Source organism: Nasonia vitripennis, assembly GCF_009193385.2.
Source record: "Nasonia vitripennis strain AsymCx chromosome 4 unlocalized genomic scaffold, Nvit_psr_1.1 chr4_random0003, whole genome shotgun sequence".
Taxonomy (NCBI): Eukaryota; Metazoa; Arthropoda; class Insecta; order Hymenoptera; family Pteromalidae; genus Nasonia; species Nasonia vitripennis.
Genome location: NW_022279638.1, coordinates 4,418,711 through 4,432,742, shown reverse-complemented (window position 1 = coordinate 4,432,742; position 14,032 = coordinate 4,418,711). Strand labels below are relative to the sequence as shown.

At 34.3% G+C, this 14,032-nt stretch overlaps 1 protein-coding gene across 1 annotated transcript in view; it reads left to right on the top strand.

Annotated features, from left to right (window-relative positions):
- Nucleotides 1–448: 448 nt before the first annotated feature.
- Nucleotides 449–14,032, top strand: part of LOC100116597 (protein argonaute-2) — a 137,397-nt gene continuing 123,813 nt past the window's right edge. Inside the window, exons 1-7 of the mRNA XM_031928054.1 lie at nucleotides 449–680; nucleotides 1,063–1,200; nucleotides 1,285–1,565; nucleotides 1,643–1,949; nucleotides 2,018–2,240; nucleotides 2,316–2,463; nucleotides 2,546–2,809. Coding sequence (XP_031783914.1) covers nucleotides 662–680; nucleotides 1,063–1,200; nucleotides 1,285–1,565; nucleotides 1,643–1,949; nucleotides 2,018–2,240; nucleotides 2,316–2,463; nucleotides 2,546–2,809 — 1,380 coding nt within the window. The 5' untranslated portion in view covers nucleotides 449–661. The remainder of the gene's footprint in view (nucleotides 681–1,062; nucleotides 1,201–1,284; nucleotides 1,566–1,642; nucleotides 1,950–2,017; nucleotides 2,241–2,315; nucleotides 2,464–2,545; nucleotides 2,810–14,032) is intronic.

Genomic DNA, 14,032 nt, shown 5'->3' with positions numbered 1-14,032 from the left:
ATACGATAAAAATCGATATAAGTCGATAATACTTAATATGAAAAATTGCAATTGAAATTGATAGACCACGATCTTCTTGAAATTCTATCAATTTCAATTGCAATTTTTCACATTAAGTTTTATCGATTTATATTGATTTTTATCGTATTTTATCACTTTTTATCAAGTTCTAATGCAAAAAGTGAAATTAAGATTCACTATTCAAGTCGATAAGTGATCTAATCGACTTCTATCGACCTTTTCCAACAGGGATAGTCAATCGACTGCTCAAGCACGCACTTCTAGATTAAAGGTTTGCCTACAATAAATCCCGTGTTTGTTGCAACTTCCTTCCACTGAGTTTACTGACTAGTTCCTTCCTAACTAAAAACATTTCTTTCTAACTATACGGTAATAATCTATAACCGAACAGGATATATATATATATATATATATATATATATATATTTATTTGTGTGTGTGTGTATATACACACACATATATATGTAATTTAATGCATGTTTGTGGTGTTTAGTTTTGTGTATGGCATCAGACTATATTTTTTTACAATAAAAAGAATCAGAGTTCTTTTTTTACTTCCATTAGAAAAAAAGGAAAAGAAAGCCTATAAAGCAGAGCAGTAGTGAGTAAAATATCATCGATATCATTGGCCTTTGCCAGAATGTATCCAGTGGCCCCACGTAAGTATTATTGAGTCCAAGGCTTAAAAACGGTCTGCATATAGAGCTTGGAAATAAATTAAAAAGATCTCTGTGTTTATTCATTTAAAAACATATATGAATAAAATATAGAATTACAGGCACTTAAAAAGTTTACTGTTTGTATTTGAGTAACTAACGTGCAAAAAAGTATGAACTTTTCATTTATGTGTTTACATAATTTCCTATAAGCACCAATGTGTTCTCTTTTATACTCAAGTTAACACCTTTGTTTTTAATTTGTTTTGTTGTTCATATTTTATTACTTACTATACTTTTGAAAAAACTTGTCCAAGCATTAATGCAGCTTACATTATTAATAAATCAATACAAAATTTGAGACAATTATAATTTTGCTTTATAGCACCTCCACCAGGACCAACAACAAGTACTGCTGTAGGAGCTACTGGTAACACTGGAAGTAATGTTGTTGCCTCTAATACAATGGGCTTGGTTCCAGCACAGCAAACACATACACCTCCTCAACCACCAGATTTACCAAGTAATAATTTTATAATTACTTTAACATTTTATGATATGAATATCTACAATTTTGTCATATAATTGTAATAATTTCACTTTTCAGTGTTTGCTTGTCCACGTAGACCAAACATAGGTCGAGAAGGTAGGGTGATTGGTCTCAGAGCAAATCATTTTCAAATTACTATGCCACGTGGTTATGTTCATCATTATGATATTAATATTCAACCTGACAAGTGTCCACGAAAAGTTAACAGAGAAATCATTGAAACAATGGTACATGCATATAGTAAAATATTTGGTACATTGAAACCTGTTTTTGATGGTCGAAACAATTTGTACACTCGAGATCCCTTACCAATTGGTACGGATAAATTAGAACTGGAGGTGAATATCTTAAATGATTTTTAACATTCTTTTAGTTTTTGTAACACTGAATATAATATTACGTATTTTATTTGAAGGTTATACTACCTGGAGAAGGCAAAGATCGAGTTTTCAGAGTTGTAATCAAGTGGGTTGCTCAAGTCTCTTTATTTGCCCTTGAAGAAGCTTTAGAAGGTCGAACTAGACAAATTCCTTATGATGCCATCCTTGCTTTAGATGTAGTAATGAGACACCTTCCTTCTATGACCTATACTCCTGTTGGTAGATCATTTTTTAGTAGTCCAGATGGTTATTATCATCCACTTGGTGGTGGTAGAGAAGTTTGGTTTGGTTTTCATCAATCTGTGAGACCTTCACAATGGAAAATGATGTTAAACATTGATGGTAAGTTATAGAAATTTTTTATTTTTTCTGTATTTACAAGAAACATTATGAGTTACTTACTTTTATAGTGTCGGCCACTGCTTTTTATAAGGCTCAGCCAGTTATAGAATTCATGTGTGAAGTTCTTGATTTGCGTGATATCAATGATCAAAGAAAGCCATTGACTGATTCACAAAGAGTAAAATTTACTAAAGAAATAAAAGGTTTAAAAATTGAAATTACTCATTGTGGTACCATGAGAAGAAAATATAGAGTTTGTAATGTAACCCGCAAACCAGCCCAGATGCAATCGTATGTATTATTTTACAATTAAAATATTTTTTGAAGTATAACATTTTTTATTTGATTTTCAATATCAACTTGTAGATTTCCATTACAACTGGAAAATGGGCAAACAGTAGAGTGTACAGTTTCAAAGTACTTCTTAGATAAATATAAGATGAAATTGCGTTACCCTCATTTACCATGCCTTCAAGTGGGTCAAGAACATAAGCATACATACTTACCCTTAGAGGTATTTTGATAATTTCTTTCTGCTCCAAGCATATTTTTACAGCACACATACAATATTATATGAAGCATTTATTATGTCTTAGGTATGTAACATTGTGGCTGGACAACGCTGTATAAAAAAACTAACAGACATGCAAACGTCTACAATGATAAAAGCTACAGCTCGCTCTGCTCCTGATCGTGAAAGAGAAATTAACAATCTTGTAAGGAGAGCAGATTTTAACAATGATTCTTATGTTCAAGAATTTGGGCTGACCATTTCAAACAATATGATGGAAGTTAGAGGGCGTATATTACCGCCACCAAAGCTCCAATATGGAGGTCGAGTTAGTTCACTAAGTGGACAGGTAAGTAATAATCTTGTTTTCTACCTACAAAAGCTTTATAATAATTCTGTGGTTTGTAGCCAAAATTGCATACGTTCAATTTTTGCAAAAATCGAGGTAACTCTGGATTTCATATCTTTAAATAGTCCCTTTTCATGTAAAAATGTGAAATGTTGCTGAAACGTCACCTCAAATTTAATGTACTAGACTTGGCGCAGTGCGCTCTTGATTCTGTCTCTATCTAATAACACTGGTAGAAAATCTACCATAAGTGTTGGGCGGCACACTAACGTCTGCTAATATTTTATAAGCATGTAACATGTTAGTAAATCCCTCAAAACTATTTTTTAATAAATACATTAATAATGCTCAATGTCGTCATCATTGGTTTGAATAGTGAATTTGAAGAAAAGTTCAGTATAAGAGTCAGTGGGTTTGTCTATCATTAAAATGCCATTTATTTGCATTATAAAAAAGCTATACAACTGAAATTTTAAACAGATACTTACTATGCTACCTAGAAAACATGTAACCTACATGATTATGATTTAACTGTTTTCCTTCATATTTTCACATCGAGGTCCATATGAATTTTTTAATTTAGCGTATCAAATTTTGCTTGTAGACAGTTACACAGAAAATACCATCTCTAGCACATTGTATTTCTGGTTTCCAGTGTATTTTTACATGAAGAAAGTGATTTTTTTTTTTTTTTTGTCAAGGCATTAACTAGAATTTTGACTTTTAACAGTTGTGAGAGATTCTGAGACCGATACCTGTTTCTCCATTTTTGCATTTATTTTCATTCAAAAACTAACAGGTCTAGAGAGTTCATATTTTGCATATAGATTTCTTTTGTGATTGTGGAAAGATATTTAAAGTTGAATCAACATTAACTGAAATACTTTTGTGTTCGACTACAACACCCATGATAATTATTTAGTCGTATAGCATGATTTTGCATTCACATCAGTGTTGGAGTCGAAATCAGAAGTTTTTCAGTTAAGGTCGATTCAACTTTGAGCTCTCTAGACCTGTTAGTTTTTGAATGAGAATAAATGCAAAAATGGAAAAACAGGTATCGGTCTCAAAATCTCTCACAACTATTAAAAGTCAAAATTCTAATTAATGCCTTGACAAAAAAGCTAAAATACTTATCCCTTTCTTCATGAAAAAATATGCTAGAAACCAGAAATACAATGTGCCAGAGATAGTAGTTTCTGCGTAACTGGCTATAAGTAAAATTTGACCTGCTCAATTAAAAAATTCGCATGAGCCTGGATGTGAAAATATGAACGAAAACAGTTAAATCAGAATCATTTAGTTTAAATATTTCTAGGTAACATAGGAAGTGGCAGTGTCATATTTTAGTTGTCTAGTAGACTTTTTACAATTCAAAGAGCATTGTATAATGATAGACTTAAACTTACTGACTCAGATACTGAACTTTTCTTTAAATCCACCTCTCAAACCTCACCGAGGGCGATTTTGGGCACAGAGACACAGTATATCTTTAAACTCTTTATTCTTTTAATTGAACTTCTCACTGACATTTTAAAAAAAACTAAATAATATTCACACACTTTATTACTACTTCAAATAGGGTTAGGGTGCCACTTTTCAACACACATGTTGTAATACTACACACTCTTGGTAATGATTAATTTTTACTCAAATTTCTTGCTAGTTATATTACATATATGCTATCTGTTATCAAGGTTTCCACATTTCATTTTAAACACCTCAAACATTTCTACCAGGCTTATGTTATGACTGTTTGAATTTAAAGCGCGGTTCTGATCACGTTGCCTAGGCAACCAACCAGCAACCAATCAGAATCTCGTATTATATGCTTCACAACAAAGGCCATCATTTTTTAAAGAAAGGAGGATCGTTCTATCGAAGAAAGTTTTGATCGGACTTCGTTTTTCTGAAAGTTTGGAAATTTAAAATACACCATGGTAGATTTGAAAAGCTTTAGCTACGACATCCCCTTAAATTAAGATTTTTAATTAAAATCTCAGCTGAGATCTCAAGTGGAATCTCTGTTAAAATTGTACATTAAAATAGCTTTAAATGGAAATTGACACGACTTATTGGTGCTAATATACAGATGATACATTAGACAAATTCAACATAAGATTTTAGATGCGATCTATGCAGAGATCTTACTTAAAATCTCATATTGGATATTTTGATAAAAATAACAAAAATTAGCTCTAAAGTATTATAGTACACCTATTTTCTGATGTATCACCAGGATGATAGTCTTATGTTCTGATTACTTTTTGTAGTCAGGAACATAATGATATGAATCTAACAAAGGCTCTAACAGTTGATAAAGATTATTTGTGCCTAACACTCTTACTTTTAGTATAGAATAATTTTCTTACCTTTAATGTTGATCAGCTGATGAATGTTCAAAACATATGCTTATAGAGGAAGGACATAGGCTTGTAGAGGAAGGTTGAATTGAATTTATAAACTTGAAATCACTGTTTGATTCACTGATTTATTTAGAAAACAATAATCTTGTACAGTAAAAAAGGAATGTTCTCAATATCTTTATAGAATAATTGAAATTATTTGGTTAGAAAATTCTAAGTCGTATCAATGCTATGTTTGTTAAATTAGGTTTATCACTGCAAACTGCATGAGACACCAATTGTTGAATGGTATTGCACAAAGTCGATATCCCAAACTGACTGTGTGCTATACACAGCTTATTTAAAAGCACGCATTGTTTCTCAATTTTCATTTTTGTTTCACACATACAAGTAAATAACAAACTGATAAGATTGCATTTTCCAAACTCTACTCATGACCAACACTGACATACTGTATACAATTAGTTTAAATAAGGTGAAAATTTATAGTTGCAGATCATTATTCTTAAAAATAGAGCAATTTTTTTTCTTCCCTTCCCACTTAGATATATCCTACTTTTGTAAACATTTGAAGATTTATTTTTATTATTATCTATTATTAAGAAAAAAATATTTATTCACAATTTTACAGGCGTATACAATTGGATGATATTTTGTATTTTATATTATATTCGTTGCCATCCAATCTCTTATTATTTTCTTTATATTTTTCTTTCTAATAATTTTCATATTATTTGGTAGTCTATTAAAGAGTCTTATATCTACAATATAACTATTCTTATTACTAATAGTTTTACTATGTTTTGGTATTTGAATATTTCTGTTTCTTGTTATGCTGTCAGACACTATAAAAATGGTTCTGAGACTATTGTAATAGTAGCATAGAGACTTTTTTGCAAATAATTTGTTGATATTCCCTGTTGAAAATAATGACGTCATTTGAAGCTACAGATTGTAACCTTTTATGACATAATTTAATGACGTCATAAAAGGTTCCAATCTGTAGCTTCAAATGACGTCATCTAATGAATGAGTTGATTTTATACACACACACACGCACATAATTAACATTTTACTCATATGAACGCAAATTGATAACTTTTAGCTTTAATGAAAATATTAAACTGATATCACCTAATAATCAGCTGACGTTTTGGCACGATTATCAGCTGATTATTATCTTATAATCAGCTGATTGTTATATTCCTTTTTCAGTAAAGATGATTTTTATTTCTGGAAGTTCTGTTTCTTTTCCTACTGAAAAAATCGCGTGATTAGTCGTGCGATGAATCGCGTGATTAATCACGCGTGTGATCAAATTTTCAAACAACCCTGTTAAAAATAGTCTATAGAGATCAATTAAATTATTAATTGAATTCTAAGCTATATCTGAATCCCATTTATTGCATAAGAAATCAATTAAAATAGATAGAATCAATAGGAATCAATAGGAATCGATAAAAATCTATACAAAAAAGGGCAAGTAAAGTTAATAGAAACCAACATTTGGTATTAACTATCTACTTCAATTGTTGTTTTCCGTATTAAAATCTATTGACTCCAGTTGATTCTAATCGATTTTAATCGAGTCCTTGTACAAAAAATGGTATTCAGAATTAGCATAGAATCTGTTGATAATTTAATCGATCCCGATCGATTCCTATTGACTATTTTTAGCAGGGAAAATAAATTTGTTAAAAATTTAAAATTAGTTAATTGGGTGGCCAGTATAGGTGTTATCATCTGGATGATCACACCCAAATTGGCCATCCCGCTTAATATTTTTGCATTTCAAACAATTTTATTTTATCAAAAAATTTATTTTAGAATTACGCGATTAGTTACGCGATTAATGGTGCGACTAATCGCGTCGAAAAAAGTTCTATAAATTAACGCGATTATTCCCGCGATTAATTACGCGAATGATCGCACGACTAATCGCGCGATTTTTTTTCAGTAGGGTTATTATCAACCCTGGTAGAAAATTCGCCAAATTTTCTTGCCACTTCATTAATTAATGCCCAGAAATTTCTGGCAATAGATAGTGGACAGAATTCTGGCAAAGGTAGAAAGAGGCTAATTTGAGGTGCGGAAGTTAGGACAAGCACATACACATATTGATTTGCAATAAATTCTATTCTTATAGGTTAGTTTCAAGGTTTCAACAATATATGCATGCGACATTTTTTTAGGAGGTAAATTCAAATATCTACATGCATTTCAAATACAATTGCATTTAATTGGATATTGATTGATTAAGAAATTTCATTTCGTTAAATTATAGTTTTATTATTTATTTAAAAATTAGACGATAATTTGAAATTATGTAATGATATCTTGAAATTATTTTTTTCATAATTTCGTAAGATCATAAGTTTTTGTATTTAATTGTATAATTGTATGAGTTAGAAGTTTTTAGTATTTTTTTTTTAATTTTTTAGGTAGGGGGCTCTGTAAATAATTGATGGCGGGTTTATGTCACACGTGCAACAAATAATATACAACTAGCGCGATTTACCTCACTCCTAACATCGCTCGGTTAAAACACAAATTGCAATAATAATAAAATTCAAGTCAATTCAACATTCAACATTCAAGTCTTGTTGAAATCTTTTTTCCTACTGTCAATTCCATATAGGGGTAGAAGTAATAGTCCAGGCGAATTACCCGAATTTAAGTTTCAAACTGGTTCATGTAAGAGGTAGAGGCAAGATTATTATTGGATTCGGTCGGGAAAGTGGTCAGCAGATGATTTTCATTCTCCGACACGAAAGTACGAGCTTCTTTAGTTATTAACAGCAATGTGAAAAAATGCTCGAAAAATGAGATTTTTGTTTCGGACTTTGACTTATATTTCCGAAACTAATGGTTTTTAGCAAAAATAGTGCTGATGCAAATTTTTTCCTTGGGAAATTCCCATAAGGTCAGGTGTCCGAAATTGCAAAAATGACCTTGCAAATAGCGAGAATGTAAAAAAATGCGTTTTTTACCGAGTTTTTTGAAGTTATTAAAATAGCTTTTAGATACTGATGTGTGATAAAAAAATAGCTTCTTTTGAAAAAAATTGTTTAATTCGAGTGCATAAGCGCTGAGATATTAAGCTGCAAAGTCCAGAGTCGATTGCAGCAACAGTATTTTAGGTAGAGACTTGTTTTTTAATCGAATCGAAAGTGTTTATAGAGTACTTTTCAATACTAAAATATCTTCTCAATGCGTTGAAAATTTCACATTGATAGTTTATACGAAAGTCTTCGTAACCAAGCGGGAAAGCAGGCGCGTTCGGCCGAGTGCGGCGGTGGGGGGAGCGGCTCGCAGAGAGAAACTGGAGCGCGCGGCTTCAAAATGAGAATGTCGGGAAAAATCTCGATATCTCAGCTTCTAAACAAGCTAGATGGATGATTTTTTTTAATTTTATATACCGAAACGAATAAATAATACTGGCGGACTCCATTTTTTTCTATATTTAATTATTTTAACTCCGTGAAATTTTTGCAATTATATAAAAAATATTTGTTTTATTATAATGATACATATGAAGTGTTTATATATCCATTCTTAATCTAGGTTTTTTACATACATATTTAACTGGACATTCACTCTCATCTTCGCTATCATTATCAAATTTTCCAATCTGGTATTATAACTTATTCTTAATTAATCAAAATTCTTATTATTGCATTGGGAAAAGAGGCAAAGTTATTATAACTTTCTATCTGTAAAAATACACTAGAAACCAGAAATACAACTGGATAGAGTTAGTAGATCCTCTGAAACAACTCTAACATGAAATTTGTCACGGCAAATCGAAAATTGATCATAGTCCTCGAACTGAAAATTCCAACAGAGACAGTTAATTAAAAACTGTTACGGTAACTCATTTCTAAATAATTTTACAAATATCTGGACAACAAATCAGATATTTAGCTTTAGTACAATGAAGATAGCATAAGAATAATGGATTTGAGGATCGGCTTATAAGACTATATGGCTTCCATTTACTTACTCACTAACTTAAGTTACCATTATAACCTTGATGTAAATATGTTTAACTTTTTTGTGTGCTGCACATTGACGGTTTAAACATTGTTAAAAGTCCAATTTTCGTTTTCCAAATATACCTATTATGTAAATTGAATTCATTCGTATTGTTAAATTTGGAATTTTTAAACTCTGTTTATCCAACGAAAAAGCTTTTATCTAATGAATAATGACGATAGTTATTGACTTTTAATAATGATATTTTAACTATTCATAATAGACAGTAACATTCGTCTCAATAAACAATAATAACCTATTGTTTATTTTTTCTTTAAAAATACGCCAGTTTTGCGCAGTTTCAGGGCAGTAAAAGCGCGCACAATACACGCTTTTACAGGGAGTTTTTTGGCATTTTCCGAACAGTATGCTGATTTTTCGTGAACATTTCTACCAGGGTAGTTATTTGGCATATATTTTCGAAATTCAATAGGCACTCTTTAAATTTTGCAATTCTGGAAATAATGGACACCTTAATATGTATATATTTATGTATAAGAAAGTCTTCAACATTATTTACTGTTTACGAATAATACTTTTCAAAATTTTTAATTATGAATTATTTATTGATTAATTTCCGATTCACCCCTTAGGAGTACTTCAGCAAATATACATCTTTCTGGTCACTTCCTGTTCATTTTTGTTATATTTTCGGCTCATTTCTGGTTATTTTCGGTCACTTCCGGGTCATTTTGTATTGTTTCCGATTACTTACGGTTCACTTTCGGTTCGCTTTTGGCTCACTTCCGGTCATTTTTCGGCCGACTTCCGGTCTACTTCCGATTGTTACGAACGGGGAGGAGACAGAGTCGAAAAGCAAGAAAAAGTAGACGACAGGACTCAAACTCGCGGACCCGAGAGCCAGAGGCCTGTGCTCTAACCACTAAGCTACGATGTATCCGAAGCGCATGCATCGCAGTACGACTCAGCTGCTCGACTCTTATCGCTGACTCGTCTCGCTGCTCGCATTGCAGACGTGTGCGTCTGTGACACGGTCAACTTCCGGTTTTCTTTAACCCCTAAGAAGGGATAGTATTGGGGATATAGTGAACTTACAGCGCAAGACTATCAGACACATTTTAATACTATAGACGGTCAACTTCCGGTTTTCTCCAACCCCTAAGGAGGGAGTTTTGGGGCTAAAATAAACTTATAGCCGGAAACATTTTAATATAACAGAAGATATTCGTGACCTAAGCAGTTCATAATTGCAGTGCGTAGTTAGCGCAATTAAGTGCTACTTAGGCCACACACATCGTAATGTATTATTTTTCAATACAGTCCTACTCTACAATCAATACAAAGATAATGCGATAAGCATACAACCTCACCTCGTTTCACCTAACTCAACCAAGTCATCAACTTTAATTTCATTATGCATGACAACAGTGCAAAATTTTTCCGCCTGCTGAGGACTAATAGTGTAAAGCGTTTGTTACCTACCCTTGTTACCAGGTTATGTAATAAAATTTGCGTTCCTTGATTCTGTTACCAGGCGATCAATCATCAATTAAATGCTTCAAAACAAAGTCCATCACTTTCTTAAGAGAGGGTTATTTTATTTGGCTGATTTGATATTTCGACCAAAAAGGCTGATGCCAAGGAAAACTTACAATTTTCAACTACTAGATTCTGAACAGTGTGCGTTGCGCGCCCTGACCTCAAAGACGTTTAGAATTCCTGACTTAGACGCATGCGCACTACATGAGCCAGTTACATAACGTCTATCTTGGCTTCACAACATCCGGTCATGTTTTTTTTCTCAGTAAATGTTTCAATGGGTATGTTTTGAGTTTAGTTGTTTTAGACAAGGCATTTTGCACTATTGTCCTGCTAATATACGCGTTTCACATAATCTTTGTAGATATTGTGTAGTAGAGATGTTTTGAATAAAGCGAATAAGAATACTAATGAAATAGAACTGATGTATTATAGCAAAAATTATGAGTTAATGCAGTCATTGAGTTGTAAACAAATTAAGGGGTCCAGCCTGGGTTAAATCCTACAAAAAAACAACAAAATATTCGTCCAATAAAATTTTTTTCTTTTTACGTAAATTAAAAAACAAAAAATATCTACTGTAAATATTTACACTAAACACTATTTCTACTGAGAAATATGATATTTATACCATACAAAAACATTGACCAAAAATCATGACATTTTACTACATAAATAAGTGTTTTTAGTCACTTGCCACGGCTTTGTGAAAGATCTGGACCGTCTTCTTTACTCTACCCGGGCTTAAAATGTACCTCAAACATGCCCCCTCAGACCTAATGAAAGACATTTCTAAAAATATTAATTAAATATTATTATTCATACGTTGTATACGTAGCTAATAAATTTAATTAATATTTTGTACACTGTACTTGTTGCTAACAACATTTAATTAATATTTTTTAGAAATGTCTTTCATTAGGTCTGAGGGGGTATGTTCAAGGTACATTTTGAGCCAATAATATCCCGTCCATCAGGTGTCTTAGCAACTTCGTCAGCAGAACAGCCCCACAGAGCTTCAACCTAGGCAAACTCTCCGTTTTAATCGGAGCGACTTTAGTTTTCGACATGATCAAGGTAGCATTCTCCCCTGGGACTACCATATACGCCTCTGTGATGCGTCAGAAAACCCGTGAAGCTCCCAGGCAGTCTGAGAAGCCGATCCAAACCATCTTGGTATACGCACCTGAGCCAATTCAGGAAGCTCAGCTCTAAACGTTTGCCATTGTAGCAACAAATTACTCGTCAACGGCATCCCAATCCACACCGTTTATCCATAAATCTTGGAGCATTAGCTTGGCTCTAACAAGAACAGGAGCGAGCCATCACAGCGGGTCAAACAGCTTCGAAATGTCTGACAAAATGCTCCTCTTCGTGATAGTTTTTGGAGAGGCTGGTACATTAACTTCAAATCGAAACAAATCACTAGTTGGCATCCATCTCAAGCCCAACGTTGACACAACCTCATCCCAATCTAACGACAACTCTTTTTGCTTATAGGGTTGAATACCGTCCAAAATCTCACCACGATTCGAAGCCCATTTTCCTAGCTCCATTCCCGCAGAAGCAAGCAAAGCAACAAGCTGATCTCTGATCAGCACAGCCTCAGAAACACTGTCAGCCCCATCGAAAGCGTCATCAACGTAGATATTGTGACGAAGTACTTGCGATGCGAGGGGAAAATCTACACCTCCCTCCTGAGCCAGTTGCAACAGTGTACGAATCGACAAATACGGAACAGATTTGGTACCGTAGGTAACCGTTAATAAACGAAAATCCTCGATGGGCTTCGAAACATCTCTCCCAAACAATTCTCTGAAAATCGACATCGTCAGGATGAATTCTTATCTGCCTAAATTCCTTTACTATATCGGCCGTAAAGACAACTCCGAAACAACACCAAATAGAAATGATAATGGTCACGTCAGACTGAAGCTTTTGTCCAGTCAGCAAAACATCATTGAGAGAGATTTTTCCGTAAGAACCGTTGAACACCACTCGAAACTTCCCGTCAGGTCATACCTCCATCGAATAAATCGGATGATGCGTAAAATAAAATACATTCTCCGAGCGATGAATGCGAGTCACTCTTTCCATGTGACCTAGCCTCTGATAATCGCCCATAAATTTGGAATATGCAGCATTCAGCTTAACATCCTGAGCTCGACGTTTCTCTGAGCGGAGCAAATAAGCAACAGCCACCTGCCGAGTATGCGCGAATGAAACTTCTTGTAGTTTTCCGAAAATGGCAGCCTAACAACAAATCCACCCTGAGGGTCTCGATAAACCGTAGAAGTGAAATAATCTTCACAGTACTGATCCTCCTTTGATACTACTCTCGCTGAACAAATCTCCTCAAAATTCCAAAACTTCTCCGAGACAGAAGAGAGAGGAGAAGGCTCCACTTGAGCGTGACACACCTGTGTCCCAGAAGTGACAGACGGACTTCCAGACGAAGCTTTGCCCGTCAAAATCCACCTCAATGCTGTAGCCTGGGCAATTGGCGAATCTGGTCCTCCTACTCTCAACCCTGGCCGAATAATAGCGGCATAAACTTCCGCACTCAAAACGCAGTCTATTCTTTTTGATTTGGCGAAATCAGGATCGGCAAGTTCCAAATCCTTTATGTGATCCCAACTAACAGATTTTATCTCCTCTCGCGGCATGAAACTTGTTACTTTATTTAGGACAAGAGCCTTGAACTTGAAGCTAAACTCAACGTCCTCTCTGGACCTCAACAAAAGGGAAACCTCGCCCTTCGACAATGCTGACGCCCCCGCTCCGACACCAATTACTGATACAGACACTGGTCTGACTCAGCTAGACAAGCACTGGACAATCCGTCTTGACACAAAGGAAACTTCCGCGCATGGATCAACTAAACAGCGAGCTGAAACCGAACTGCCATTTGGGGCTTGTAACAGAACCTGGGCTGTGGCCATCAGCCGAGCCCTGCCAACCGCCGCGACATCTGTTCCATCCTCTCCGTTCGCCTTGTCCCTGTGTTCATTAGAATCTCCCCCCGCTTTTCGCCTGTTCCAGTGCAATTTTGTGTGATGCTTCCCTTTGCATATAGAACAACGGAACGTCGTATTACAGTCAGCGACGAAGTGTCCTCTCGATAAACAATTTATACAAAGTCTAACTCGCTTGCAAAACTCAAAGCGAGCCGACGGACTCATTTCGTTAAACTTTGGGCAAGCCGCCAATTGATGTGCACCTTTGCACTCGGCGCACTTAAGAGGAGTGTGTGCATTCGCGCGACCGGGTTATCATACCGACGTACTAACTTTTGCCAGGCTACTTCGAAACTAGAGCCGGT